Here is a 27,884-nt window from a genome sequence, read left to right as displayed (position 1 = left end):
GACAAAGGACGGCGTGTCAGGTTTTCCATTAATAAAAATCATTAACATACACTTTTAAACATACAAAAACAAACGATACAAGGCAGAAGAATGATCGAAGGCCCATGTCATTCCAACATTAACCACAATAACCTGGTATCATAATAGCAACAGAACTAAACCGGGCATAACCTGGGTGGAAATTAAGTTTTAGTAACAACCTTTTTATTTTTGTTAACTAATTAGTGCCTGCTGAGATGATCACAATCATACTTCTTTTTCCATAAAAATCAAAACAGATACACAAGTGCAGTGACATACAGATCTCTGGGAGGGTCTGTCATTTTTTTTTATAGCGGATATAACAGCTGTAATCTGCCTCGGCAACTAACTACATCACAGGAAGTATGCACACTGAAGGTTTTACATACGCAACTGTTCTGTACACAGATTCAGACAATGCAACTATATTATTTGGTAGGAAATTACAGTAAATGATACCAGCTGTGTTAAGTGCTTGAGATGCTCTCAGAATTTAAACTTATCAAACCAATAAACTGACTGCCATCAGCTTCAATGTTCAAACCAAATGGTTTGGTTAAGGCCCTGTTTTCCATTTCACTCCGTTTCCATTTTTAAAAATGTAACTGGGTGACACAATACTGAAAGTGCAAAGTAGAATATCAGTCACCAACCAGTAAAAACAGCTCGATTGCCTCAGATATGTTTGAACCACAAGTTCAAATTAGTACAAAACGTCAGTTTATGAAAAACCTTCAGTCTGCGGTAAATCCAAATAAAATAAAAAGTACATTTTTGAGAATGAGAATTTAACTCTTCACTTGTTGTTAATCTCTTCATATATTAAATAAAACCAACTGCAACCTCTCTTACTGCATATTCTCAACATGGTGGGGAGTGGACCAGATCATCTCATGGAAGCCTGCATTTCTTTGGATGTCCAGGAGATAATGCCATGAGGAATCCATAAACATTTGGTTTGTGTGTGAATACAGACTGGGAAACTTTTGTTTCAGTTAGAATTTTAACAAGAACACATGGAAGTGAACCAGAAATAGAATTTCAATGCATCTTGGCAAGTGTTGGTGTCTTTGAGATTGATGATGTGACTGTAGCGCTACAGCAGATTAGTTCTTCTTGTCACTTCTGGTGCTCTTTAAAGTCCAACACACTCACAAACTGTTCAGGGAATATATTTCTTATCTCTCCCTGTGGGATTTAAGGAGCATTAAGCCATGCTTTCCATCAGTCCCAGAAGTCAAAGGTCCAGGTGGCTGTCTGCCATCTGTAACAAGTTAAGCAAACTTCAAAAGGACAGAAAGGGCTTTGGCCAAGTCTCAGTTTCATTGTCTTCGTCCAGTTACTCCTTCATTGACCACTTAGAAAAGACAACACGAAAACAAACTGAAAGGCTTTAGTGATATCACAAGAAAAAGCTGTCCGATCGTCTCAAACAAACAACTCAAACTACTTCACAACAGGAAGGGGTTTTGGCAATGATGAAAGCAACCTGCAGAAAGACTCCTTTTTTTTTTAATCCCAGTTTTTAGCGGCTGATGTTGACGATGTGTTGACCTTTGTGAAGTTGGTGACAAAGAGCCTGTTGCAGCACAATGTGATGAAAAATCACAAATCTTGTTTTTCTCTATACAATAACTGGGAACAGGTATTCCACTTCAGTCAGTTTAAACGAGAGGAACAATTTGCTTTAGAGATACTTCCAAAGACATTTTTTGATAATCTCCATGGTTCCTCTTGAGATGTAACCAACAAGATTGAGATTCTGAGGCAACTGTTTCAAAGGCCTCAGAAAGTCCAACTTGTCAAACTGGTAACCTCGGGCCAGTTTATTATGCTTCCTGGATCTTTGTCATATGGAAGTCCATTTTTGTAGTGGAACAAATAAAAGACACAACTACTCTTGGTTAATCAGAATTCTGACATACTGCAGTATAAAGTGAAAGTTACAATATAGTTTGGTAGCATTTGTTTGCTTAATCAAAATGATGAGATATTAAATCAAAAGATTTATTTTGATGTTTTCCTGCTATAACCTTGGCCCAAAAAAAATAAAATAAAAATATTTATCTTTTAAAAAAAGTTTTGCATCTTAACTGAAAAATTCAAATCTGTAAAACTGTTTTAGAGTGTCATAAACTTTACTTACTATATGACAATACTGACTCACGCTGACGATATTTTATTTTGATCTTTCCTAACTATTTTGGCCATTTTGTCTCTTTGAGTGCCAGAAATGGGCTTCCTTACAGTTGTGCTGCCCATGGTTCTGTGTCCAAAAATCTGCTACTTCTTCACTGTAGTTACAACTTGTTTTGTTTCAAGGCCCTTCCGCCAACTGGCTCCTGGCTACATTGCTTCACTGGGAGTTTGCACAATTTTCTGTGGCCAGATGTGTCACTAACAATCATGACAAATCTTTGAAGACTACTCCAGAAATATTGTAGGTTTGAAATGACCATGCTTTACTTAACGTGTGTACTTCACTTTAAGTTTGTTTGTTTTTTTAAGCAGAAATGAGCTGGCTACAAGTAATCTGTTCAGTGACGTATTTACTGATCAGCACTGTTGTGTTCTACATACCAAGTTTGAATGGTATTCCTAAAAGTTCTCTCCAACGAAAAAGAGCATTTTTTTCAAAATTTGCTTTAAAACTTTTAGGCACCTTCTCTTTGTACAGAAGGTAATTAAAGAGTCTCGGAAATTTTTGACCCTATTAAAGGTAACATAAAACCATGGAAGTTTTTTTTTACTCTATTTTCAGGGTTTAAAGAAGGACTTCCATCTTAAATATTCCCAGATGGGAAAAAAGGTTGATTGTGATAAATTGTCTTCTTATCTGTTTTCATTTTGAAAAATCTTTTTCTGAGTCTATTCTTGTCTTTCATGGTGCAAGGAACAAGTGCTGGGTTGAATGCTTCAGATGTTTCAACAAGTGCTTCATTTTGTTTCTGTCACGTAGAAGGAGGGGGGCCTCAGGAGGTCTGCAAAGTCTTATGATGTCTTGACCAGGTCGTACACGTAAATGAGGAAGTCGTCATCAAACTTGATGAAGTAGACGGACGGTTTGGCCTCCACCTGGTGGATGACCATGCCCGTTCGTTTTCCGCCGTCCTCTTTGGCGTACTCCACCTGTTTACCCACCAGGCTGTCCACCACCTCTCCAGGTTCCCTCTCCGTTGGGACACTGTCGTCTGCAGAGAGACAGCCAAGCCACAAAATAAAACAGTGATTCCTTGTGTATTCCACAATGTTGTTCTATGTCACCACCACCAATTTAAAAAAAATAAAATAAAAAATGAAAAGAACATAACTTCACTCACTGGAGTCAGGCATAATACGGAGGTCTCCTTCTTTATAGTCATCCAGCAGCTGGTACATGTATAGGACGGGATCTTTCTCGTAGGTGATGTAGAACCATGTGGTCATGATGGGAGCCCGGGCCAGCACCATCCCCCTCCACTCCTCCTTTGGACCCTCCTCTGTCTCAAACATGTGCTCCACAGCTTTGCCTATCATTGTATCTGCCAGGTTGACGTCTGTCAGGCGAGATTTGGCTGTGGGGACGAAGATTCAAGTCAAGACTGAAATCACTTTCCATCCTGTGCCAAATTTGTGAGGATTTGTTGTTCTAGGGCATCTGAGGTACACAACTCCTTAGTCTAAGCCAGGGGTGTCAAACATACGACCCATAGGGCCAAAACTGCCCCGCAGGATTAAATTGTGAAGTGCGAAAAATTACACTGAAGACGTTAACTGTAATTTTTCGATAAAATGCTATTCTCAATTTGTCCAGGGGTTTGTTAGGGGTCGCACACAACAACACTGAGACCCAGAACTAAACAGCAGATGGAAGCACTGTGCAGAAATTGCACATATTTTTCTTAAGCACTAAAACAAAGGTGAAATTTTGAAGTTGTCCTTATTTATGTCCTTATTTATTTATAGGTTGTTATGCTGTCATGTTAACTGTCTGATACACCTTGAGATCAAATTGGGCTGTATTTTGCGCCTGAACCAAAATGAGTTTGACACCCCTGCTCTAAGCTGTTTTAGATGTTCTAAAATCTAAACATTTGGGTTTCAGTAAATAGCTTGTCTGTTCAAGTTCAGTCTTACCCAGCCTATCAGGCAGAACTTCCAGTCCTTGAACCCTCTCATCTTTATGAAGCTCCAGTCCATAAACACAGTCGAATCCATCATACTTTATTAAATAGAGAGATGGGTTCACTGGCACCTGGTGGACAAAAATATACATAAAACAAGCTTCTCACCCCATCTGTTCTTCTATCTAGGGAATCTAGTGAACCTTATGGCAATCATTAAATTATTCGACCCTAAATTTACCTGGTCAAGTACGGTTCCTTTCCAGATCACGTGTCCTCCTCCGTCCTTCCAGACATGTTGGATCCTGCAGCCAACGATGTTGCGTCGTGGTTGCGACAGCACTTTGGTAGTCGGACCCAGACTGCTCTTATGCTTTCTGAAATGAAATAACAGTCAACACTATCCGAAAGTGGAGTTGCATTTGGCAGGTGATCTAATGTGGGACCAAGTGTTTCTGCCTTAACAAAAATAAATGAAGCTGCAAAGCGTCCTAACTCACTTGTGTGGATTCTTTTTCTTCATCATGTTTGCAGAAACACCTGCATGCCCTGAGGAGAAAAAAACAAGTCACAGCACATTTACTAAAGAAAGATGTGATGGGTTCTGTGCATATTTACAGCAGATCTGATGACTATTTTTAAAAACACTCCCAGGTATTTACATACTGATGGGCCATTCCCTATGCCATACATGCACAGACAAACATTATACCATGCAATCTACCATCAAAAAGCCACAGCATATATCAGGTCTGTGGTAATCAACATTAACATTGACCTTATATGGGCTATATTTTTGTCTGCAATGCTGTAATTTGTCTTACATTGTCATGTATACCAAGTATTTGGATATGTTTTTGTTCAGGTTCTGTGCTTGTGCTCATTCAGTTTGAAAGTATCATAACCGCCTCAAGGTAGTAGACCAACTCAATCAGGAGGAAGTCTGTCCAGATATAACAAATATCATGACTGAATGTACACGATGTGTAGTGAAACAGAACTGCTTAGAGTGGATTATTTCCAGTGAAAAACATATTAAGTAACCTTAAGGGCTCAAAAGCCCGGACATCAGCAGATGCTTTTGTTGCGTTCCTGGTGATGCTCTCAAACCTTCACTTCAGACACCTTCATCTCTCGCCTCTCTAAAACCAGTTATCTATCTTTAAAAGCTCTTTGGTTGCTTCAGCCCTGTATTTAAGGTGACATAAAGTCAAATGAGTTTGTTCCTCTACATTCATCTTGCTGTTTCAGTCAGCAGTGAAGTGTGTGCCAGTTTGCCGGTTTGGCTGGCAGCCACCCATCCTCAAGGACCACCATTTTTTACACATCAGATCAAAGTTTAGGAGGCGGATTTTTCTTTCATCCAGAAATGTAGCTGTTTATTTTTGGATGTTTTGGTGAAGTGTGGTATGGTCTGTTTTTGAGGCTGACCTACATCTAGTGGTGAATTCTTTGATGTTCTGCTCACACGTCTTCTCTCTGTTGTTGGCATGAAAAGTTGTTTGCCTACATAATGGAGAGCATACTTGATGTGCTGTGAGGTCATGTGATTTACAGCCTCTCCACTCCTTCATCTACCAGCTACAAAACTGAACTACCTTTGATTTCTCTGATGGATTTTTGCTCTTGCCGGCCTTGGGTGAGGTACTTTGTGCATGAACTAACACAGAATGCCACACAGCTGCCACATAATATTTAGCAGCCAAATTTATAACAACTTTTAATCCCTTGGCACTATATTCTAAAAGGATTATGATTCCCATACTGTTATTTTCTAAACTAATCTAAACTTTTCACTCAGCTGCCACTCTGCTTAGATTTAGAGGCATCTGTAGCTCAGTAGGTAGAGCGAGTTGTCCACAAACCAGAGGGTGGTTTGAGTGGCTTGAGCAGTCCACTGAACTGAATGAACTGGATGTAGATGTGTCATTGTGACTGTAAAGTCTTTTGAGCAGTAGGCATCAATGCAAAGCACCCAGGGACAATTGTGACAATGGTCGTAGAAATATTTGCATTTGTTAAACCAACAGTCAAATATCCCACACAGCTGTATCTTTGAACATATCACAATGACAATTCATCACAGTGGACTCTGTTGGAATACATCTGGCAGTGAGTTTAAACCTCTAAAAGTATGTTTGTGTTGTTAAACATCCTTCCTGCTTGTTGCTGCGTGTGATGGTAGCGGCGGTGACCTCTGACCTGTATCAGCTGTGTCTCTGTGTCCCGGAGTGTTCTTCATTCATCTGGAGGCAGGGGGGCAGCCAGGCTGCCCAGCCACACAGCTACAACACGAACCTGTCCAGAGCTGAGACAACAACATGAGGAGAACATGTTCTCTTCTGTAGCACAGAACCAAATTACTACCAGCCACAAATAAGAGTTCAAACATTTAAGCTTTACTGACACCTACTGGTGGCCAACACATCTGACATCACTAACACTTTATTACCCGTGTCAGATCAGAGAGTACCAGGTGGTTTTGAATTTTATTTTCACATATTAAAATAGTGTTGGATGGGTGAACAAAATTTGGGCTCAGTTTGGCCGTTTTTCTGATTACTTTTCAGTGCAAATTCGTAAAAAAACAAAGTGCATTTATTCCTTCCAAGGCAGAAGCATCTTCATCTCCTGAGTCACTCAGACTCAGGAGACTGCTTCAGACAGGACAGCCTGTTCTGCAAAGGTCCATAAGTAGGATCTCATAAATTCAGCTGTGCTTGAGTGTGCGACAGACAACAGTGAATGTGCTGTGTTTGTGCAAAAAGGAATATGCCTATTGTATTGCCATTAGACAGCTTTTAAGCTGGAAGCCATCAGCAGTATCTGGCAACACTAGATATGATGTCAGATCCTTTTTTTTTTTTTTCCTACATACCAACCTACCTCCAGGTCATGTTTAGCCTAGTTAACACAAAGACTGGAAGCAGGGGAAACTGATACGCCTATTTTGTTTGATCAGACTGTTCCTAATAATAGTTAATTTCAAGTCATGAAAATTTGAGAAATGCTCTAGAACACGATTATTATTAAAAAATATTCCCAAGTTTACGTGTCAGGTACTTCAGGTTTGTTTGTTGATAACTCTTTAAATATACCAACCCTCACCTCACTCCACCCATACATCCAGAACACCTGTCCTATACTATCCTATCCTATTCCAAATATGCAGATCACCATAAAATCTCACTGACTGACCTTAAATTGGAAAGAGGTGTGTTTAAGTGGCTCTCTATTTCTAAGTACGTATTCTTGTTTTCTATGAGAAAAGTTATTAAATATGAAGCAACATTTTTTTTTAAATATGTTAATATGTTAATCGTATATTTAGAGATATTAAACACTGAATGGGGTCAAATGGACCCCAAAGATAATAGGAGGGTTAAAAGTGCTGAATGCAATCATGCTGATTTGAGCATGTCAGTATATTAAAATAGTAATCATTAACATGCAAGTGTAACATGCTCCATTCTGACAGACGGTGTCTGTAGAATCAGGTCTGTTTACTGCCCTTTCACATGTGTAGGAGACAACAGAAATCTCATCCGCGTCAGACAAGTTCTTGTTAGTGGAATAATAGAGTAGTTAAGCAAAGGGTGGGGACTGGGTGGAGCATGCAGGAGGCAGGATATGACTCACATCAACAGGGCAGGAGAGAATTAGTGCCTCTGTCAAGAATGTATTTGAGTTTTAACTCTTTATTTTTTTAATACGACTCGAGTTGTGCAAATACGACTTGTTGGCATTACCTCCAGAAATCAGAAAATGAACCGTCAGAAAAGTTCAAACTATTTTTTTTAATAGTGGCTAAAAAGAGGCTTTAAACTAGTATGTTATGATTCACTACAAAGATTACGCTAATATGCAAATCACCAACATGTGAACCCAGTCACAATCTAGCAAGCTAGTTTGTATAGACAACTAAAGCAAGAAAAAGATAAATGAAGGATTAGCAATAGTTACCCAATCTAGAGGATTGAGGAGTGTTGCAGAGATTCTCAGCAGTTTTCTGGCTCAGTCTTTGTAGTGTGCGACAAAATCAGCATCAAACCTATGACAGTAAATTACAAAGTTAACAATTCAGCAAACATGCCGGATATTTAATGTACTGTATCAAACTAAATGTAACAGCTATTGTTGACCTGCTGCATTGCAGAATAAATTCTAGATTACCGTATTATTAAAGTTTTGTTGCTGATCAGAGGCCTGAAAAAGCTACATCCTTTTAAATATGACAGTAAATCGCAGATGTTAGTAAATCTAGCTTAACGCACTTTGACTCAAGAAAACACACGCAAATATACAAAGCATGGGCAAAGTAAGAAAACGTCTTCATCAGTTTGAGAAGACATACACTGTAAACACTCATTCCACAAGCAAATACAGAAATGTTCAGCAACAAACACAAACAACAATGGAAATACTTCCAGGCGACTTTGAAGAGTGAGGAATCAATCTGGAGCAGTCCTGTTTTAGAACTTCATGTTGAGTTGCTACTGGTTGTGTGTGTGGGAAATATTTGTTTGTTTTTTATTTTAATGTCCTGATCACATGAAACTTTTACCACTTTGTTACTTGGTCAGTTCACATAAACATTTCATTTGCAGATTGATGGCATTAATAATGTCACATCATTTATTTTTCATCACTTTTACGTGTCCCCTGGAGATGTTCCTGTTTGTGCTACTTGCAGCATGTTTCAGTATTTGCTGGTGTTGTGAATATTTTCAGTGTATGTGTTGTCAAATCGCTGGAGACAGTTTCTTAATGTGCTTGTGTTTTGTTTATCTGAGTGTGTTTTCTTAAATTGCAGTGCACTGATCTCTAATTCCCTCCATTTCATAAAAAAGACCAGCGTGTTTATTTTTTGACTGTGTCTGCTCCATAGACTGTACATAAATATGGACAATGCGTCGCCACTTCCTTGCGTTGGCCAAACTGATGCTACTTTCCCGGGGATACGGGTGGCGCTGTTTTGTGAGTTTGGAGCCAGTCAGTACCGTCTGAGAGTGGAGCCACACAGAGTCGCATCATCGATGACCTGCACACACTTCCGCAAGCCTCACTTGCCTTTTTGTTGCTGCACTCTGCTCTACCTCCACCAGTTACCATAAAGTGTTGTATTATACACTGTACTTTATTCAGTTATTTTATTCCTACTCTCAGGGTCTCACAGGGCCACTTTATGGATTTATTGGCATGGCAGCTGGTAATTTAATACCTATATCATCATCATTTCCATAGAATCAAATAATTAACTTACACAAATCTATCCTCTAACATGGAGAAGGTGGAGCTTATGACCTGGGTGACACCAGGAGGAGCTCTACTTTCATGTTTCATTTGTTCTCGGAATTCCAAGTTGGAATTTTCAAGTGGAATGCCCCCGAAGTCGGACTTCTTACTTGGAAAGTTGAAGAACCCTCACCACCCCCGAGATGAGTTACCAAGATGGTTGCCCCGTGTAAAAACAGTAATTAGAAGCTCCTGTAATATTGCGTTCATAAGCACTTCTGTTTTCCTTGCATTAAATTGGATGTACAGCCTTTTTTTTTTGACATACATACGTTGAAATGTTGTTTCAGTTTTTCATGTGTTATATGGAAACTACAAGCCCTTGTCACGCTAACAATGGCTGAAAACAATAGCCTGGTAAAACCAAAACAGTGCCAAACACCACTGTGGCAAACTGTGTTAATAGTGCAGTTTTTTTTTTTAATCTACAATTAAAACTTTTGTATACTTTTATAAATTTCAGCCTCAAGTAGGCTTGTAGATTTCAGCACTGCAACTAATTCTAGTAAAAAAACTAGGCTCAAGTTCTCTGTTCAATTTGCAATGTGGGTACTGATATAGCCTAAATTTAGTTCAACATGTATAGTATCAGTTAATATTAAGATTTTTTCTTTAATTAATTTCATTTTGCACTCAAAAAAAATGTAAATACTGAACACAAGTTTCCATCAAGTTATATTCAGACAAGGCAACCGCTTTCGTGTACACGGCCATCTTGTTTTCGGACTTCCATAACTAGAACCGTGATAACTCAGGTGTGATGCCATTTCCAGCGCCGACCTCTGACCTCTGAGGTAAATGCAACGCAGCATTTGGTCTGGCCACACTGAAGAAAACTTCATTTTTTTTTTGAATTTGCGATAGAAAAACCAGTGAGGACTCAACCAACTTGTTCATGGACATTCTAAATGTAGTTCTCAGTTTCATACTGAAACACAAACCTGACTGTCAACTTGTGGAAGTTGATCAAATCTTATCTGAAACTGAAAACACAAGTGTACCCAAGTATAGCCTGTTAGCTGAAGCCACTGCTTGTTATACCTTTCGCTATACACCAGTGAATCCACCACCACCACTGAATCTGCCTGACATATAATTTCCTTTACTTAAGATAAGATGTATAATAATCAGCATGTATTGACCACACTGTGTTTAGCATGCCATGTGAAAAACACACAAACAAATGTCACACCATTTGACTGGCAACATACTCAACATTAGCACATCCAGTGTCACACATGATCGCCAGACATAGCTTGGTGGAGGAGTGACGGTGCAGCATCAGTTCAGTCAGTAGCTTGTAAGGGTTTTATATTCTGAACATGACACTTCAATTATATACCAGTGGAGCCTGTACAGAATGCCTGCAGTGTATTATTTATCTGCAGGCAGTGTTATATAACACATTTGATCATCTAACTACTGAGTGCCTGGTCTGGTTAAGGCCTTTTCCCCAAAACTGAGTAAATTATAAATTAGTACAGGACTCAGTCGATAAGCTGAAACATGCCCAGTCATTACGCAAATATTTAAGACCCAAGATCAGAGGCTACATCTTTGCTGTATTCCTTTCACTACAGAATATTACCTCGCCAGGTAGCAATGCACAGGCTCAGATGGCACAATCACCGAGCAAAAGAGGGAGATTATTCCCCTAGAAACCTGATCGCAGACAGCAGCACTCTGATCCAAAAAGGTGCAAGATGCTTTAATTCCTTAACTTTCATCAGGGTTTGTGACAAACTGTTTTACCAGCTGAGCAGACGTTAAATCCTCAAACATGTTGCTGCACACTTCAAGTGAAACTAACCTACCAGAAACATGAGACATTTTGCGGTGTTTGGCTGCAGCTGGTGGCGATTTCCTCCTGTTGCCCCGGGCAACACATGATTAGTCATCGGCTGTCCTGTAGGAACGAATGATGCTGGACAACGACGACTGAACGTCATTCCGCCCAGCCTAGAACTTTAGCACAGTGAAACCTGAGAGGTGGAGCTCCGTTGGAAGTGGAGAAAAGAAACTTTGCACACACACACACACACACACCCCCGTCATGTTGTCATCACTTCAGAGACGGTACGCTGACTTACATTAATTTCCTTCAGGCTTCACCCAATGTAAACCAAAAATATCTTTAATCCTTTACATTAAAACTGAATGATTTCCCTCATGGGGATGACTTTTTGCCGCCAAGCAGGTACCTACAGTGTGACTGTGTAAACAGATCAATAACCCCACAACGTGAGTAATATCTGTCCCCACAGACACACTGTAGTGGTAGTGTAAAAAAGCCCAGACTGAAAAACTTTCAAACTCTGAACGTTTCCCTCTGTTCCTTCCAAAAACATCTGGATCACATCAGGCCCCAACACTGCCCAAACTGTTCTTCATGACCGCGATTCAGCAAGCACTGTAAAGCTAGACTTTTCTTAGCATTTCCTTTTCAACACATGTTACCACTTTAACACTGAATGAAAAGGCCTTGTTTTGTCTTGTATGTTTCTGCTGCGCTTGAGCGTATCTTCACCAAGTCTTCGGTGATGATATTTCCAAAGGAGAAATCATGCAGAAGGATGGGGTTGTCAGAGCTGTGCTCCAGGAGCACTGAAGGTTTTTTCAGGGTTTCTTTGAAGCAAGTGGAGCAAACAGATTTGTTCATTCATATGTATCATCGGTTCGAAATATTTCTAAATGGACGCAGAGATATTTTTCTTTTTTATCGTTTACCTTCTGTTCAACCAGCTGCCTGCGTCATGACTGACCTCTGGAGGCACCCTGTGGGAACTACCAAACAGCAAGATGGTCAGAGTTTAATTTAGTGATGTTATTATTGTGATATGATCTAAGCATTGTGGTTCTATTGATTTACAGTAGTTTTCATTGTTTAATGTTTTTATTTTCTTTTTCTTTTTATTGACTGTTTTTAATGATTGTGTTTTCTCCTTTTAATTATCTTTTATCTCTCTCTGTATATATCCTGTGACTTCCTCTGAGATCACCTTGATCAGCTGCTGTTGTCTTAAAGGGGCTTTATAAATAAAGTTTGAGTTGAGTATGAAAGATATGAAAAGACCTTTAACCCCTTGAATCATCCAATCCTGGTGTGTGCATTTTAACATTTCATCTTCATGGAAGCTACTTAACCATGTCATTAACCATAGGAAAATGGGGCTCAGTTGCATAACAGGGATTAGAGATGTCTGATTGCTAAAATCTGGCTTTCATCAACTAAAAAAATGTAATGGAAATGTAGTAATATAGTAGACCAGTATTTTACCACTTATTTATTTATTCCTCAGATCAGAAGATATTATTTATATTATTACAACAGAGCTGTACCTGTCTCGAAAAACACTACAGCAAAGCTGTGGTTATAAAAATATGTTGAGTTACAATTTAACAAATTGAACCTTGAAACAGAATCTGGAACACTACCACACAAAGGCACTGACTGATGAGGGGAAAGCCAAGGCTCAATCTTTAAGGCCATCATTCTTTGACATGTGGGTGTGACAAGACTGAAAAATAACACGAAGCAACGCAAATTACCTTTTTGCCAAAGTAGTCACACTGGAAAATAAAATTCCAATCAGCAACATTAAAACCACTGACAGGAGAAGTAAATAACATTGACCATCCTGTGACATTTCAGTGTTCTGCTGGGAAACGTTTGGACCTGGTATTCATGTGGATGTTACAAAGACATGTAGCACCCACCTAGACCAGACCAGGCACCCCCACCCCATAGTAATGACACTCCATGATGGCAGCATGCCATCCTCAGCAGGATGCAGTCTGACACAGACACACACAAAAACACTATAGGAACCACTCAAAAAAACATGAAGAACAGTACAAGGTACTGACCTGGACTCCAAATTCTCAAGATCCTAAACCCTAAGGGACATTGTTCTATTTTGTTAGCCAAGTGGTTTGGAACATCTGCATTCAGTATCCCTGTGGACACCAAACTAACTGCAGTTAGTTTGCAAATATGCTTCTGTTCTAACACCACAGCTAGCATTCTTGCCAATGCCATCCAGACTCATCTGTCCTGATTATCTCTCCGCAGATATCTCATAATCGTTAAGTTCACAAATTCTATAAAACTGTCAACATGTAAAGGCGACACTAAGTATTCACAGGATAGGGTAAAAGCTCATCTATTTATATAGTACCTATTTTCTATTTACTGTCTACCTACTGGTACCCAAAATACGTCATCTACACACTAGTTCACACAAACACACACATTCGAGTGCCAAGCACTGGGAGCCACTCTTGCTCAAGGACACCTTGGCATGTGGCCACTATTCCTCTGGTTCTGGGTCAAACCCGCTCTACCTACTGAGCCACAGCTGCCCACTAGCATTCTTTTATTGAGCTGGGGATGAATTGTGGTTGTGAATGTGGGAAGAGAGATGCTGCAATAATATCCAAAAAAACACGCAGAGGCAACTGGACTTTGAGTTTGTTGAAGACACTCGTTCAAGAAACTTCATCAGTTCCAAAGGACTGGTGGGGGGTTGAGGTTAAAAAAGGAACATCTGTATATGATGTCCAGCTGAAACACAAGTAAGTATCTAGTCTGGGGTCTAGAAGGCGTATACATGCTGGAGAAAATCCATTTCCTGTTGCATTATCTGGGTGTTTTAATTGGATGAGCTGAATTCCTTAGTTGGACCAACGTGTTTAAATGCACTTAAGTTGTCCAGTTAAAGTCGGTCTAAGGCAATAATTCATTTTTTTAACGTGCATAGAAAACGTACTGTAAAATAGGAACATAGGAACCTCTGTAGGACTTGTCCACCTAAAACACAAGTAAGTATCCAGACTGGGGTTTAGATATTTACTTGTGATGTTCTTTTTCCAATAAATGGTAAACTTAAGATCGATTATTGTCCTGAGACTCAAGACTCAAGGTGTGAACTGAGTTAACACTTTGGGGACAGATGTTAAGACTGTACTGTGACATAACAGCAAGTTATATCTCAGTCAGCCTCTTCTGGTTTCCAGTCTGACACAGATGTCTTCCTTTACTCCTCTTTGAAACCATCCGTCTTCTCTGGCTGAAATGCGCATGTTGTTGTCCTCAAAGTGTTTTTCCTTCAGGTGTAGGTGGACAGGTCCTGGCCTGTGAGCCTAATGCGCGAAACACCCACTTCCTATTTAGACCTCAACCCCCCACCAGTCTTTAAGAACTAGAGAAGCTTCTTGGATGAGCGGTGATACATGTTCTAGAAACCAGCTGTCCTGATGTCAGATATGCCATGAACCATGACTGACTGACAACTTTCACACACATGCTTTTAGGTAACACATTTCTGAGCACTTCATATCTCATTTGGACACGGTTTGTTTTTTGTTGGGTTAAAGATGAGGACCAGCAGGTGGGCTGTAGTTTTACCTGCAGGACCAGGCATCAGATGACCTTTGCTTTGCTTTGGTTACAAGTTGATGAAAAGAGGGCGAAGCCACTCATAAACTGGAGCATTCAAATCAGCTGTCAACAAAGGTTACTTACTTCTACTTTATTCACTGCATTTGAATGAGTGCAGCAGCAGACCAGGAGCCTTGGTCTGCTGCCTCTACTGCTTACAGTCTTCACCATGGCAGCAGTTTCTGGCCCCTTCCTTCTGCAGCATTAGTTTTTTTTTCTCCTGCTGGTCGTGAATGAGCACATAATCTAGCTTAACTAGTGAGGTTAAAATGATAATAACAATGAGGATATACAGTCATCATCTGCACTGACTGCACGACCAAGCAGGTTCTGCAGGGCAGCGTCAGCCATGTTGCTCGCTTTTTTTCCCCCCAAACTCACTATTATGTACAGCCTCGGATCAGAGGAAAAGGGGGCGGACAGGGGCCCCATACCAGCAGACAACGGAGGGACTGTCCGACAGCATTTCAGCGGAAAAGGAAGAAATGTCCCAGACAGAAAGACAGCAGCAGACTGGGTTAGGTCTCTGGCTGTCTGCTGCTGCTTGCTGCTTCCCCCGCCCCTCCCCCTCGGCGGGAGAACGCAACCAGCAAAACGAACGCTCAGTGTGTTTTGGTTTTGTTTTTGTTTGCTTTCTTGTTTTGTTTACCCACAGGGTGACTAGCTAGCTAACAGGCAGGCGCATGTTCGTTTCTGTCTTACCGTTATGATTTAAGGGGGAAAATGGAGGTCGAAGCTGACTGCGAAGGGGGTTCTCGCCTCCTGCTGTCTGTCCACAGAGCCCGTTTCGACTTCGCAGGAACCACTGAGACTCCACAGCCATCTCATCACAAAAATAGTTAAGGTAGAAGTGATGAAACGCTACACGTCCGGTCAAGCCTTTCACAATAAAGGCGATTGTAGCCGCTTTTAGTGACGTTAAAAGGTGAACTCATGTACGAAGTGGATTTCATCCTATGAAATAAGCTTAGCGTATCCACAACATTTAACAAGACTCCAACAACCCCACAACTGCGGGATTTAAATGTTGTATTCTGTGTATGTTTGCAGATATTGGAAATAATTTTACTCTGACAAAGGAAACCGTATGGCTTGTGCTGTGTATAATTAATTGAAGCCTGAGTCGTTAGCTAAAGAAAAACAATAATAGCAGAAAATTAACTTAATAATGTGTAGCTACATTGACAACATTAGCAATCTACTCAAAACAATTTCCTTCTACAGTAAAATGTGAGTAATCGTTTCAAAATTTGATGTGCATGCACAAAATGTGTTTGTATTAATCAATTTACATTTTTATTAATATAACAATTTAATCTAATATCGTTCTTTTTTATAGTACTTATATTATTACATCAGTGTAGTGACTGAGGTCAAAGTAGAAACTGATATAAATGTTAAGAGTAGCGAATATTGGTTATCGGATCGAAGCAAAACTCGGCTTTTAATTTACCGTCGTACCACATTTCCGGTATTATTGCCGCAGACATGACGTTCCTCAGTCCCTCTCCCCGCCCCTGCCTCCCATTGCCAAATAGTGCAACCAAGAGGAGCTACAAAGAAGCCGACTGGTGCATTACGCTGTTGTTCCTTGCTTAATAGTGATCCGTCCTTCTGTTGAATGCGACAGTGGAGGAGACAGAGAGAGACATAAACAGATATACAGACAGACAGGCCGGGGGACAAACAGACAGACTGATGTGACAGTTCATTGGTTAATAAAGTGAGTTAGAATAGAGGCTGTGCCTTGAGAGTTATTGAAACAAATATCTCTCTGTCAATTAGTGGATCTTATTGTGCACATTCTGTGTGAGGTTAATGAAAGGCAGAGGGGGGTCCTGCCTGTGTAGTGTCCTGGGTGCACATCAGTAATGCTGCACCCCCACCAACCCACCAGAACACCCCATTTAAAATAAAACATTACAATTTTCTCATAAATATGCACACAACTAGAAAGAATATATGTAAATGCAAATCATCATGCATATACATAAAGAATGCTTAATATTTACCATAGGAATAATACTACCATCTGGGTATATGAATGAAACTACAGTAGGACATCCCTATAATATCAATATCAATCAATCAACGCCTCAATATGTCACAAAGATGCACGATATATACATTGGCATATACATGGAGGTGTCATCGTAGTTGGGTTGTAACAGCATTATCATTATTATATCCAGGTTTAGCTGCTAGTTGGCCTGACAGCAGAAACTGTTGCCCTATTATAAGAGTATAGCGAGCAAGCAACATAGCAACAGACTAATATAGTTCTACTACCTATGCTTTTTCATTATTACATGCACAACATCATCACCATCATACTCACATATAGATGACAGCTGCAAACCTTTTTCATCTGCACCTCATCCTAGTTATTCTAAACTGGGCATCTGATGCTTTGGGTTCTTCTCCATGGTGTTAATGTGTCAGTGGAGAATCAGTACTTTACCCATCAGTCAAGAGTTAGGACAAAACCAAATCACCTGGATGCTCTACACACCGAGTTTGTATTAACTCCACTATTCAGTGCAAAGCAGAACAGTCTCTCTGTGAAATAATGGGCCTATATTAACAGCAGAATGAATGAATTCTTCTAGGGGTTATTTGATGTTTTTTTATGGTGCCATTATAAATGTCCAGTAGTCTGCTGTAGAGGTGCTATTTGATACATCCCCACTCCACCAGTCCAATGGGGCGAGCTGTACTCAACGTGCCCCTGTCTGAAATCTGTCTACTCATTAAAAGCTAGAGTAGAAGGCAAGGTGATAGAAAACGGATCACACAAATGAAACAAATGTTCTGATGTTTTGTTATTTATTATGTATTTTATTTACCTAGTGGCCGTGTTATTCTGCTCCTGAATATGTGGCGTACATATCTAGCTCCAATCAAAGGAAGAAGGAACAAGTTTTCACATCTTCAATCAAAATGTTTTTGTTCCAACATCTGATCATGTAGTTGTGTTCGACAAAGAAAATGTGAGTTTATGAATGTTGATATGTGACCATAATAAGACCGAACTATGTTCATTATGGTGATCAGACGAAGGACCCACATTTACTTTTGTCTGGTGCTCACTGCAAAGTAGAGCAAAATAAGCTAAATCATGACCTCCCTACCTCACAGCTATGAATTCATATCTCATTGCTTAGAGGAAGAATTCTGTGGTAACGAGTCCTGGTATCAAGTTATTCTGTGACCTGGTTTGGTTTCCAGCAACTGTACAAGTCACAAGCTGCTCATTCAAAGTTTTTATATAGTTTTTATCTTCTACGCTTTAGAACACATCTGAAGGCATGACCATCACTGTCTTCATCAAGGGGTCACCTCTTGCTTTGACTGCCTTTCCCTCATCCGTAGTCCAGCTCATCCTAGCTGGAATTAGCTTTGGGGGATGCAGACTTTCTTTGCAGCACTATGACGATGGAGGTCTGAGTCCCTATAAGTCTCTTCCCAGTACCTGATGTTGGCGATGTTTCTGCTACATGAACACTGGGGATCACTGACATGAATTATCTGAGGAGCTGTTAATTGTTGATTCCTTATCTGCAGCAGAGGGAACGCTCAGTGTTGTTGCTGAAATACTAACAACATGCCTGTCGTATGTACATTAATAGAGATCTAAAATATAAAACAGATTAGGTCTGGTTGTTTTCAGACTGATTAGCTGATATACAGTGCTGTGTCTGGTGACCATTAGCCATCTGCTGCCCACAGTGACCTCTGAAATGCAGTGATTAGAGATTCCTTCAAGTCCAGAAATATGTTACATTCTTCTTTTGGTTTCTTGGTTACCAGAAAGTAAGAGCAACATTGCCAGTACTGCATCAGCCTTATAGTGGTAACCATGGTAACAGTCATCAGTCCTGGCTTCTGTAGTACTGCACTGCGAAAATAAAACTCCCCGTTTTAAATGGACATTTTGTCAATGATCGATGTGTGGATGTATGTGATGGTTGGTGTTAAAACCAGTTCACCAAGAACAAAGAAGAACAAATGCAGTCTTCATTATGAAATGCTTACACTGTTCAGACAGCTATTGATTAAAATGGCAATACTTTATTGCTGTTAGACAGACCATTAAGTGAATAAAAGGTGAAACTATTTATCCATCTGTCTGCATATCTATCTATCTATCTATCTATCTATCTATCTATCTATCTATCTATCTATCTATCTATCTATCTATCTATCTATCTATCTATCTATCTATCTATCTATCTATCTATCTATCTATCTCACATCCCTTTGAACTGCTGCATGATGGACAGCAGATGTTCACTGCGTTTCTGGACGTTGCTCTGCTCTTCCTTCAGCCTGTCTTGCTCTTGCAACACCTCCTCCTATCGAGAGACACATCAGAAAGACAAACCATCACATGTTGGATCTGACATTGTCTCAAATTAAAGTAGTATAGTAAAGTATTTGGTAAAAGCAGGCAATGTCTGTATCAATGGTGGTGGACACAGTCCTGTTTTTTTTTTTTGTTTTTTTTTCTGTTTTGTTTTTTTTCCAAGTGGCCAGTAGAGACGTTTCAGACTAAACATTCCAGCAAACTGTTTACGCACTGTTTACGATCAGGGACCACGTGGACAGGAGCAACCCACGAAACGCTTACCAGACGTTGTGAGGAATCAACAAAAGCCTTCATTTTCTGTGACATGGATGACGGACGTGCACATGTCTTTGCTTACTCTGAGTCTGCAGAGCTCCCTCCTCTCACGGTCGTTCTCCTCAGCTCTCGCTCGGAGCCAGGCCTCATTCTGAGAGCGATGCCGGTCCAGCATCTCCTGCAGCTCCTGACACACAGGTACACCCACACGCACTCCACATTTATTTTTCAATACAACAAATTGTTTAGCACAAATGTCATGCTGAAAGATATTATGTCATGCTAACATGTTAGCATTAGTGCTAACACAAATAGAGGCAGATAAATAGATAAATGTTTTAGCATATACGTGACTACAGAGGATTACAGTAGACTCAGCAGATGGATTAAATCAGATATATTTCATTAGAGATGAGACTAAGACAGCTGTGAACCTGTTGCTGTTGTTGTCTGTGAGCCTCATGAGCTTCTTTCTCTCTTTGCAGAGCAGCAGCAGCTTTAGACAACTCAGATTTCTCTCTGGAAAAACAAAAAGAAATAAAAAATGACCAAGCTCAGCAGTTACATGGATATTAAAATTACCACTCAATACTTGTTCCGTACATCAACGTGCGTTTTTATGTAAAGATGCGAAACAAACTAAACAGAAGTCGGCACATGTACCGATCCAGTTTCTGGAACTCCTGGTCCAGCAGAGTGAAAGCTGTTTGAATCATTGTCATTGCCTGCTCTCGTACTGCACTGAAGTCTCTGTGAACACACACCTGCAGCGGGAAATATCAAAGTATGTGAATTATTGTTACATGACATGACTTTTTTTGTATATGAAACAAATGTAGTGTGAATGTGACTGAGAATATAAGCCTGGGCAAGTACAATTACTCACATAGGATGTAATCTCAGATCAGTCTGTACGTGTTATGTTACGTCACCTGTGAATTAGCTGCTGCATTCCTAGTCTGCATGGATGGGGCGTATTCACTGAGGTCATAGCGAACATTGGGAACCTTTGTGGGAGTGAAGCTGTTAATAGTCAAAACCAAAGTGAAACCGAAGTGTTAAAACTGAGAGATGAGACTCAAACAGAGCATGACAAGAGCCTGAAACTGCGCACACACAGAGCACACCCACACACAAAACAAACGTAACAGACACACAGGTGTGTACAGCAGCTGCTGACCTGTGGCTGACTCCTTGGAGGCCAAACTCAGACAGAATTTCCTTCATCACTGTAGAGAAACAAAACCGCCTTTTAATCAGTTGACTGACCTTCTACTACTGAAAATACCCCCAAACAGCTTCATGGTGCCCATTCTTGTGCAAGCATGCTTCTAGAACTGTCTAAAGATGAATGAAAACTCAAAAATTGTGATTTCTGATTTCCCAAAGTAACCAGACCCTTTGGTACAGCACAATTGTTGTAAATCAGTGCTTCTTCTTGGTTTAAATTACCTTGAGATATGTTTGAACTTCACTGATATCTGCTTTACGTAAATTTCAATGGTTTCAAAAATTGTTCCAAGCCACTATGACTTCCATCAGAAACACTTTAGACAAGAACCGCTCTTTTATTAAAAAAAAAAAAAAAAAAAAAGTAGATGACAACCTGCTTTGAATTTGCCAAATTTACCCCGAGAGCACAGGGAAAAAGATTGTCTCCTTGGACAGAACCCCAAGCAGTATAAACAGTGCTAATACCATCGCCTCCATCACACAGTAAACTGACTGACTGATCTTTCTGACGATATTCTGGTATTTCCCTGCACCCTTGAGAGGAGTGTGGAGCCAAATACAGAAAAGTTGTCCAATAAATCCTCCATAAAAGCGTGTCAAAGTGAGACTGGAACCCTAAATCAGCCAACCAAGAAAACACTGGAGTGTCCTTGAGTGGGCCAGCCAAAGGCAAAACAGTTTACAGATGCTTTTCATTGTGTCTGACAGAGCTTAAATTAATTTCACAGGCAAAATAATAAATACAAACTACTCAAATTTAGATGTACAAAGCCAGTAAAGACCTATCCAAGACGACTCGTTGAAGACTGCTGCCAAAGGGGTTCGTACCAAACAGAGATTTTATATTTGTATTTCTTCTGCAGGTTACTGAGTGCACACTGATGATAAAAATCTAACCTTTGGTATTAATTCTACAACACAATAAAGTGTCTGCCCTGTATGAAACTTTAATACCAATGACCCCCCATCCTTTTTTCCAGCAACACGTGGCATCACTAAATGACCAATATATCTCTCTATATCGTAAAATAAATATAATAAATGCCTGTACTGTACCTGGTTGTCTCTCTGAAGGGTTAATGAGTTTCATCACCTTCAGATCATTAAAATCCTGCTCTTCATCCCTCCCTCCAAACACATACAGCTGTCATCCAAACAAACACACACATTATGATGATGATCATTGTGACAGTTAAATAAAAAAAAAATTGAATCTTGAGCGGTGTGCTGACATGGCTGTGGAGGATGAAGGAAGTGTGCCCATGACGACGGCTCGGAGGTATCCCAACATATAGGGGAAGCTTCCACTTCATCTTAGCTGGACAGAAACAGCGTTAAATATTTTGAAAATGTAACTCCCACTTTTGTCTCACTTACAACTGAGGAATGCTTTGCAGTTTTACTTTACTCTGCAGGATCTTGCTCACCAATGCTGAGTTTGTGGATTTCATTGGATGATGTCACCGTGCCATCCTCACTTGTGACTTTGCCACCAAACAGGTAGATGTCCTACATCGAATGTATTTAAAAGAACAGCAAAGACATATATAACACATGAGAAAACAATGATGTTTTTATATATATTTTTTTGACATACTATAATAATATACTGAGTACTGATTCTTTAAAATAATTAGTTTGCCAGATTATTAATATATATTCTATGATGTTTTCTGTGTTGACATTTTGGTTTTGTAGGCTCGGGTATGTCAATACTTTACAGAAGTTTCACTGGGTTAATGAGACTGATTAAATTATTTCATATTTTTCTTTTATAAATGTATAGTTGTAAGCGGTTTTTACTTTTTAAGAACTCTCTGTTTGTATCACTAATAAAACCATTTATCTCGACTCATGCTTTTATGTATGCTTCTATTTATTGACCAACGACAGCGGCCACTAGCGGCCGCAATTATTATGACAGGTAGAAAGGAAGATGTGATGTGCTCGTCAAAAGCCACAAAATAAGGATGTGGGGGAGGTCAGGGCAGACTGACATGTCCTGAAAACACTGAACGTTATAACAGCGGACTACCAAAAACCAACAATTCATTGAACAATGACACTTCCTTAACCTTAAGTGCCTTTTTATTATTGTGGTGACTTGTTCATTTGAGATGGTCGAGACACATGATGGTCCTTTTTTATTTTTACAATTATGTCAAGAAAAGAAATAATCTTCAAATGCAGAGCTAAACTAAAATGAAAAATTATTATTAATACAATGACGGCACATTTATCAAAATGTTAAACCTTCAGGGGTCTCACTGTCATTGCAGTAACCATGCAAGTATTTACCTGTTTGTAATTTATTTAAAATAAACTTTTATTTTTGTAGTTCCCTCAAGCTTTCTCATAATGTCATTTCTAACTTGTCACTGTTACATTCACATATCACCAGTTCAGTTGCTTTGAATTACAATAAACCGGAGGGAGTGCGTGCGCACTTGCGTGTGTGGCTACCTTATCATGGTGTGCAGTCAGTGTGTGCCCGATGCAGGCTACAGGCGATTCTCCTCTCACCTCCCATTTCTGCCACATGAGGTTCTCTGAAAACAAGGAGAAATGCAGAGGTCAGAGGTCATACCTTTTTTTTAAAAAAAAAAAAAAAGAAGTCAGAGTATGCTGACGTGAAACACATTGATTCACTTCACATGTGCACTCAGACCTTACACTGATATCAGATTCAAGGAATTCTTCTTTTAAAAGGTATTTATTTTGCATTGCGTTTTTTTTTATTATTTGTTTTATATGTTTCCCCTCTCCTTCTTACTCTTTTGTCTTACCTCCCTCCTGTTTCTGCTGGCCTCAAGCAGATTGGATCTTGAGTATGAGCTGGGTTCTACTCAATGTTGCTTTCTGTTAAAGGGAAATTTTCCCTGCCACTGTCGCCTTAGTGCTTGCTCTGGGGGTTTCAGACTCTGCATTCAGAAAGCATCTTGTGCCATGTTTTATTGTAACTAGCATTGCGTAAATAAAATTGAATTGAAATAATTGAATTGAATAATTGAAATGTTTTTCTTGAATTTCAATCTAAGTCTAAAATGCCCTACTTTAGTGAGTGAACAGAAGTTGTGCATAATTAAATATCTGGAGATGAATCCAGTCCCCATTTACCTGTAGTGAGAACATACAGGTCTTTACAGAAGTCTCCTCCTGCTCCATAACCTCCAAACATAAACACCTGATCACCAACCAGAGCAAAACTCTGACCCCATCTACAAACCACATGCAAGGTTAGAGAAGGTCAGCACGGTACGTTTTAAAGAGTTCATACAGTTTGATACAGCATTTCTTTATTAAATTACATTTAGTAAATACTAAAAAAAATTGTGTCTCACAGGCGAGGAGGTAGCGATCCACTCGTTTTAACTGGCGTCCACGTGAGAGACACTGAAAGAGAAAACAGATTACAAACATGGGTCTTTATTATGTAATATTGTTTTTATAGACATAAAGGAAGGAAATATGACAATCACATTATGCTTATTTCCAACCTGTGTTAAAGACCATGAGGTCGTCAGTTGGATTCCTGTCCACAGTGCCTCCATACACGTAGATGTTGTCAACAGCAGCAACAGAGCTGTGTCTCAGTGCTCTGAGGGCCACACCCCCAACTTCTAAGCATTCCCAGGTCAGAGACACTGTTAGGAAGAGGGAACACCATCACTAAACAAACTTTGGCAGTGCAAGCACTGCCCAGAATGAAGGCCTCTTCTCTCCATCAGTTGAATAACATCACCTATGTCAAAGCTGTAGACCCCTGGGAGACATTCGGTTGCATCAGGGCTGGACACTCCTCCAAACAGATACAGTTTCCCTTTCACAACACTGGGAAGGAGACAAAACAAAGCAGTGTGTAGTTTATTGTATCCTAGTAAAAACTCACACTTTTTTTCAACTCAAAGTGCATGGCTGGTAATAGTTAATATTTATAACTAACAATAGAAGTTATGAGTTTACCAGAGGGTGTGTCCTTCTCTGGCGGAAGGAACTTCTCCATTCTGAGGGATCTCCTCCCACGTCACATAATCAGGGGTAACTACAAGCACCAACAGCCGGGAATGATTTATTCCTCAAACTTGCAACAGAATCATTATACAGTGCATACACAACCAAGGGGATGTTTGTAAATGTTAATATAGTAAGTCTTATTCTTCAGATGCAAATACCAAAGTAGATGCTATTCCACCTTCCACCTAGTTAGAAGGAAGGCAATGACAGATCTGTGAAGCCTTGTCTCATCTCAAATTTTGGTCTTTTTTAGTGAAAATATCAAGATAAAATATATCTCTGAGGACTTTGGGAGAGGGGTACTGTACAGTATGATCAGCATTCTCTTTAATGTGTACCTGTTAACATGTAGAAGTCGTTAAAGTAAACAGGAATGTCCTCCTAAATAAATAAGAAGAAGCAGATTTCATGATTCAGTCAATCTTTTACACATCTTTTCCTCTTTTCACATTCTTTTAATGTCATCTTCATGCTCTACATAAAAAGGAAGTAGTAGAGCACAACTTCACATGTCAACTCCGTTCTATTGCTACAGTATTTAAAGTTACCTCTTGGCTGATAGTACAGGCTCCACCAAAAACAAAGACGACATTTCCTGCAACAGCTAAGGCGTGGCCATGTCTATAAAATAGAAATAGAAAAAATAAAAACACATACCATGTGTCAAACACAAACAAAATGTCATTTTCTAGTTTCTCTCAATGCTACGCCACCACATTACTCTGTTTTGGGTAAACAACACTGCAGCTAAAATTTAAAAATCATATATCTACCATATATATAACTCAATATGTGCGCGTGTGTGGATAAATGTTCATCTAGTTTTTCAGTAATTACAATAACATAACATTTGTGAAATGACATAAGCACAAGTCTACTGCACAGACTTCCAAATGGGGTCTAACCAATTCCAACTACTAAATGTTTCCACCAGTGAAGTGTTTTTCTGTGCTATATCTATACCAGTGAGATATTAGTTGACCTGTATGGCGAAACAATGCTCACCTGGGACTTGGCTCTTCTCCCCTGATCTCTTTCTCCAGCCAGTGACCACTGGCTAATGCCATCTTCACAGCTGCTGTACCCCACTTTCCCAATATCGTACTAACCACATACACACGCACACACCCACACAACAACAACAAGAAATTTTATAAAATTTGATGAATGAATGAATTTGAAAATTTATGATGATTTCTTTTTTTTTTTTTTTGTTATGTTGTAGGTTCCTGTATATTCTGGACCCACAACGATGAGTAGTGTTTGCTGGTAAGTATAAAAGCCGTGAGCTCTTAACAGGATATCATAGAGAGAGAAAGAGATCATGAACATCACACTTACACAGATTCATGAACCCTCTAAAACAATACAACAATACAAAGAATCAATACAGATGTTACCGATGTTACAGAGGTTACCGCCAAACAAACAAACAGCTGTGCTGTGATCTCCTCCTTAATGACTGTCAGGGGAAGTAAAATCATTTGCGATCTCTCATTATAATGAGGAAATAATGATTTTAATGCAAGTCATTTCACTGCTGATCAACTTCACATCCCTTTGAACTGCTGCGTGATGGATAGCAGATGTTCACTGCATTTCTGGACGTTGCTCTACTCTTCTGTCAGCCACTTTTAGCTCTGTTTTTTTTTTGCCTTTTGCAGTGGCTCACTCAGATGTATGTATGAAAGGGGATGGGGAAGGGTATGTCTTTTGGGGGTGTATGGAGATGGTGAATGTGCAAGTCCTTAACATGCAATTTGTTCTTTTATTTTTGTGGATTCATGATTTTATGAGGGGTGATGATTCTGTCATTTAGTCTGATGGGTACCTTGGTTATTAAATCCATGGCATCAAACTGCATGTCTGACTAAGCCGTGTGTCAGAAATTAAATGCATACACTTCATGTCCTATCCTATCATCCTCGTTTTTTGATAAGAAGTTTTGATTTAATTCAACAAATTTTTCACTTTGATATTTTAAACTGCCGTTCTTATAGAAACGGGCTGGTGTGCATATCTCAACACATTGCGCAGCTGAAACTAAGCAATGGCAGATGTGTGAGTGGATTTTCAAAATAGAATGCAGTTTCTCCTCTAAGGGGTCACTGTATTAGCATGATAACGCATTCAAATGACAGTATTTTGTCCAAGGATTGTAGGTTATAAAAACAACATCAGCAACATGAAACTTACCTGGTGTGATGCCTTCGTGTCTGTCAGGAAATTAAACTGTTGTTTTTCTAATTCCGCCGTTCTTTTACTGAAGCTGCATTAAGTAACAGATGAGTCATCTCCGCTCACAGTCCAACAGCTGTCCTCTGTGTCTCAATTTACAGGTAAGCTACACTTCCCTGTGGAGGGGCACCGTAGCCTAGCAACGACATCCAAACAAGCCATGCTGAAAATGCCAGCATTCAACAGGAAACAGTGAGAACACGGAACAAGAAGGAAAATAATCAACCTCATTCTTATTTGTTGCTGCAACGACTGAATAAAAGACAGATTCTGAGAAGAGGGTTCATTCAAAGCAAATTATTAACAGCAACACAATGCATCACAGTGTGTGTTTTAGACTCTTGATAATAGCATTATAAATAGCATTATAAAGAACCATCCAGTTCACACTTTCACATATAAAATGTCATAGTTTTGCATTTTTCTTGTATGAAAACTCACTAACTCATTAACTACTTAACTCTTTTTCATTTTTCTTTTTTGTATTGCCAACAATACCTTTTGTTTACTCAGGGGTGGCACAGAAATTACACACTACTCTCACAGGCAACAGTTGCAGCTTAATGTGCACCAGCTTATTATGGCATTAGATAAAGCACCTTACTATCCTGTTAAATGCACTATTTGAGTCTGACTGCAGTGTATGTCATCATCTACAACATAAAAAGAATTATCTGGGTTGCTGATACAAAATGATTAGGGTCCATGTGCAGTAGTAAGGAGAGACCAAAAGATGGCAACAAACTCAGAGGAAAGAGACAGTTACTGAATGAGGATAGAGAGGAAGAAGAGAACTAGAGGTGAGAGATAAACATGTACCAGTGTCTGTGGATCCAAATCTAAATGGAGCTTCTGTTACGTTTGTGCTCTATCCACATATATGTCTGCTCAATATGCCATCTCATGAGGAAACAAT

General features: G+C 39.6%; 2 protein-coding genes and 1 long non-coding RNA gene across 3 annotated transcripts; 1 reads left to right on the top strand and 2 right to left on the bottom strand.

The window, feature by feature from the left end:
* Positions 1 to 11: 11 nt before the first annotated feature.
* On the bottom strand, positions 12 to 15,696 carry LOC124996298 (spindlin-1). Its single transcript, XM_047569138.1, has 8 exons — positions 15,562 to 15,696; positions 8,088 to 8,175; positions 6,327 to 6,432; positions 4,625 to 4,673; positions 4,366 to 4,501; positions 4,138 to 4,255; positions 3,342 to 3,575; positions 12 to 3,212 (listed from the first exon to the last, which is right to left on the bottom strand). Exons 3-8 carry the CDS (start codon positions 6,364 to 6,366, stop codon positions 3,013 to 3,015), a joined length of 777 nt encoding a protein of 258 aa, XP_047425094.1. The 5' UTR covers positions 6,367 to 6,432; positions 8,088 to 8,175; positions 15,562 to 15,696; the 3' UTR covers positions 12 to 3,012.
* Positions 15,566 to 20,100, top strand: LOC124996299. The gene is made up of 3 exons (XR_007110829.1): positions 15,566 to 15,703; positions 19,453 to 19,681; positions 19,969 to 20,100. It is a non-coding gene; the product is annotated as an uncharacterized LOC124996299 (long non-coding RNA).
* Positions 18,173 to 27,042, bottom strand: zmp:0000001301 (rab9 effector protein with kelch motifs). Its single transcript, XM_047569135.1, has 19 exons — positions 26,927 to 27,042; positions 25,736 to 25,834; positions 25,279 to 25,351; positions 25,069 to 25,111; positions 24,680 to 24,758; positions 24,459 to 24,547; positions 24,214 to 24,360; positions 24,058 to 24,109; positions 23,834 to 23,934; positions 23,180 to 23,265; positions 22,144 to 22,225; positions 21,949 to 22,034; positions 21,773 to 21,860; positions 20,664 to 20,712; positions 20,416 to 20,506; positions 20,147 to 20,247; positions 19,918 to 20,002; positions 19,566 to 19,670; positions 18,173 to 19,214 (listed from the first exon to the last, which is right to left on the bottom strand). The coding sequence occupies exons 2-19, from the start codon at positions 25,795 to 25,797 to the stop codon at positions 19,110 to 19,112; spliced, it is 1,524 nt and encodes a 507-aa protein (XP_047425091.1). The 5' UTR covers positions 25,798 to 25,834; positions 26,927 to 27,042; the 3' UTR covers positions 18,173 to 19,109.
* Between the last annotated feature and the right edge of the window lie 842 nt (positions 27,043 to 27,884).

The sequence above is a fragment of the Mugil cephalus genome, chromosome 19 (assembly GCF_022458985.1).
Source record: "Mugil cephalus isolate CIBA_MC_2020 chromosome 19, CIBA_Mcephalus_1.1, whole genome shotgun sequence".
NCBI lineage: Eukaryota > Metazoa > Chordata > Actinopteri > Mugiliformes > Mugilidae > Mugil > Mugil cephalus.
The sequence above is the reverse complement of the archived record's forward strand: the minus strand, read 5'-3'. Positions and strand labels throughout refer to the sequence as shown.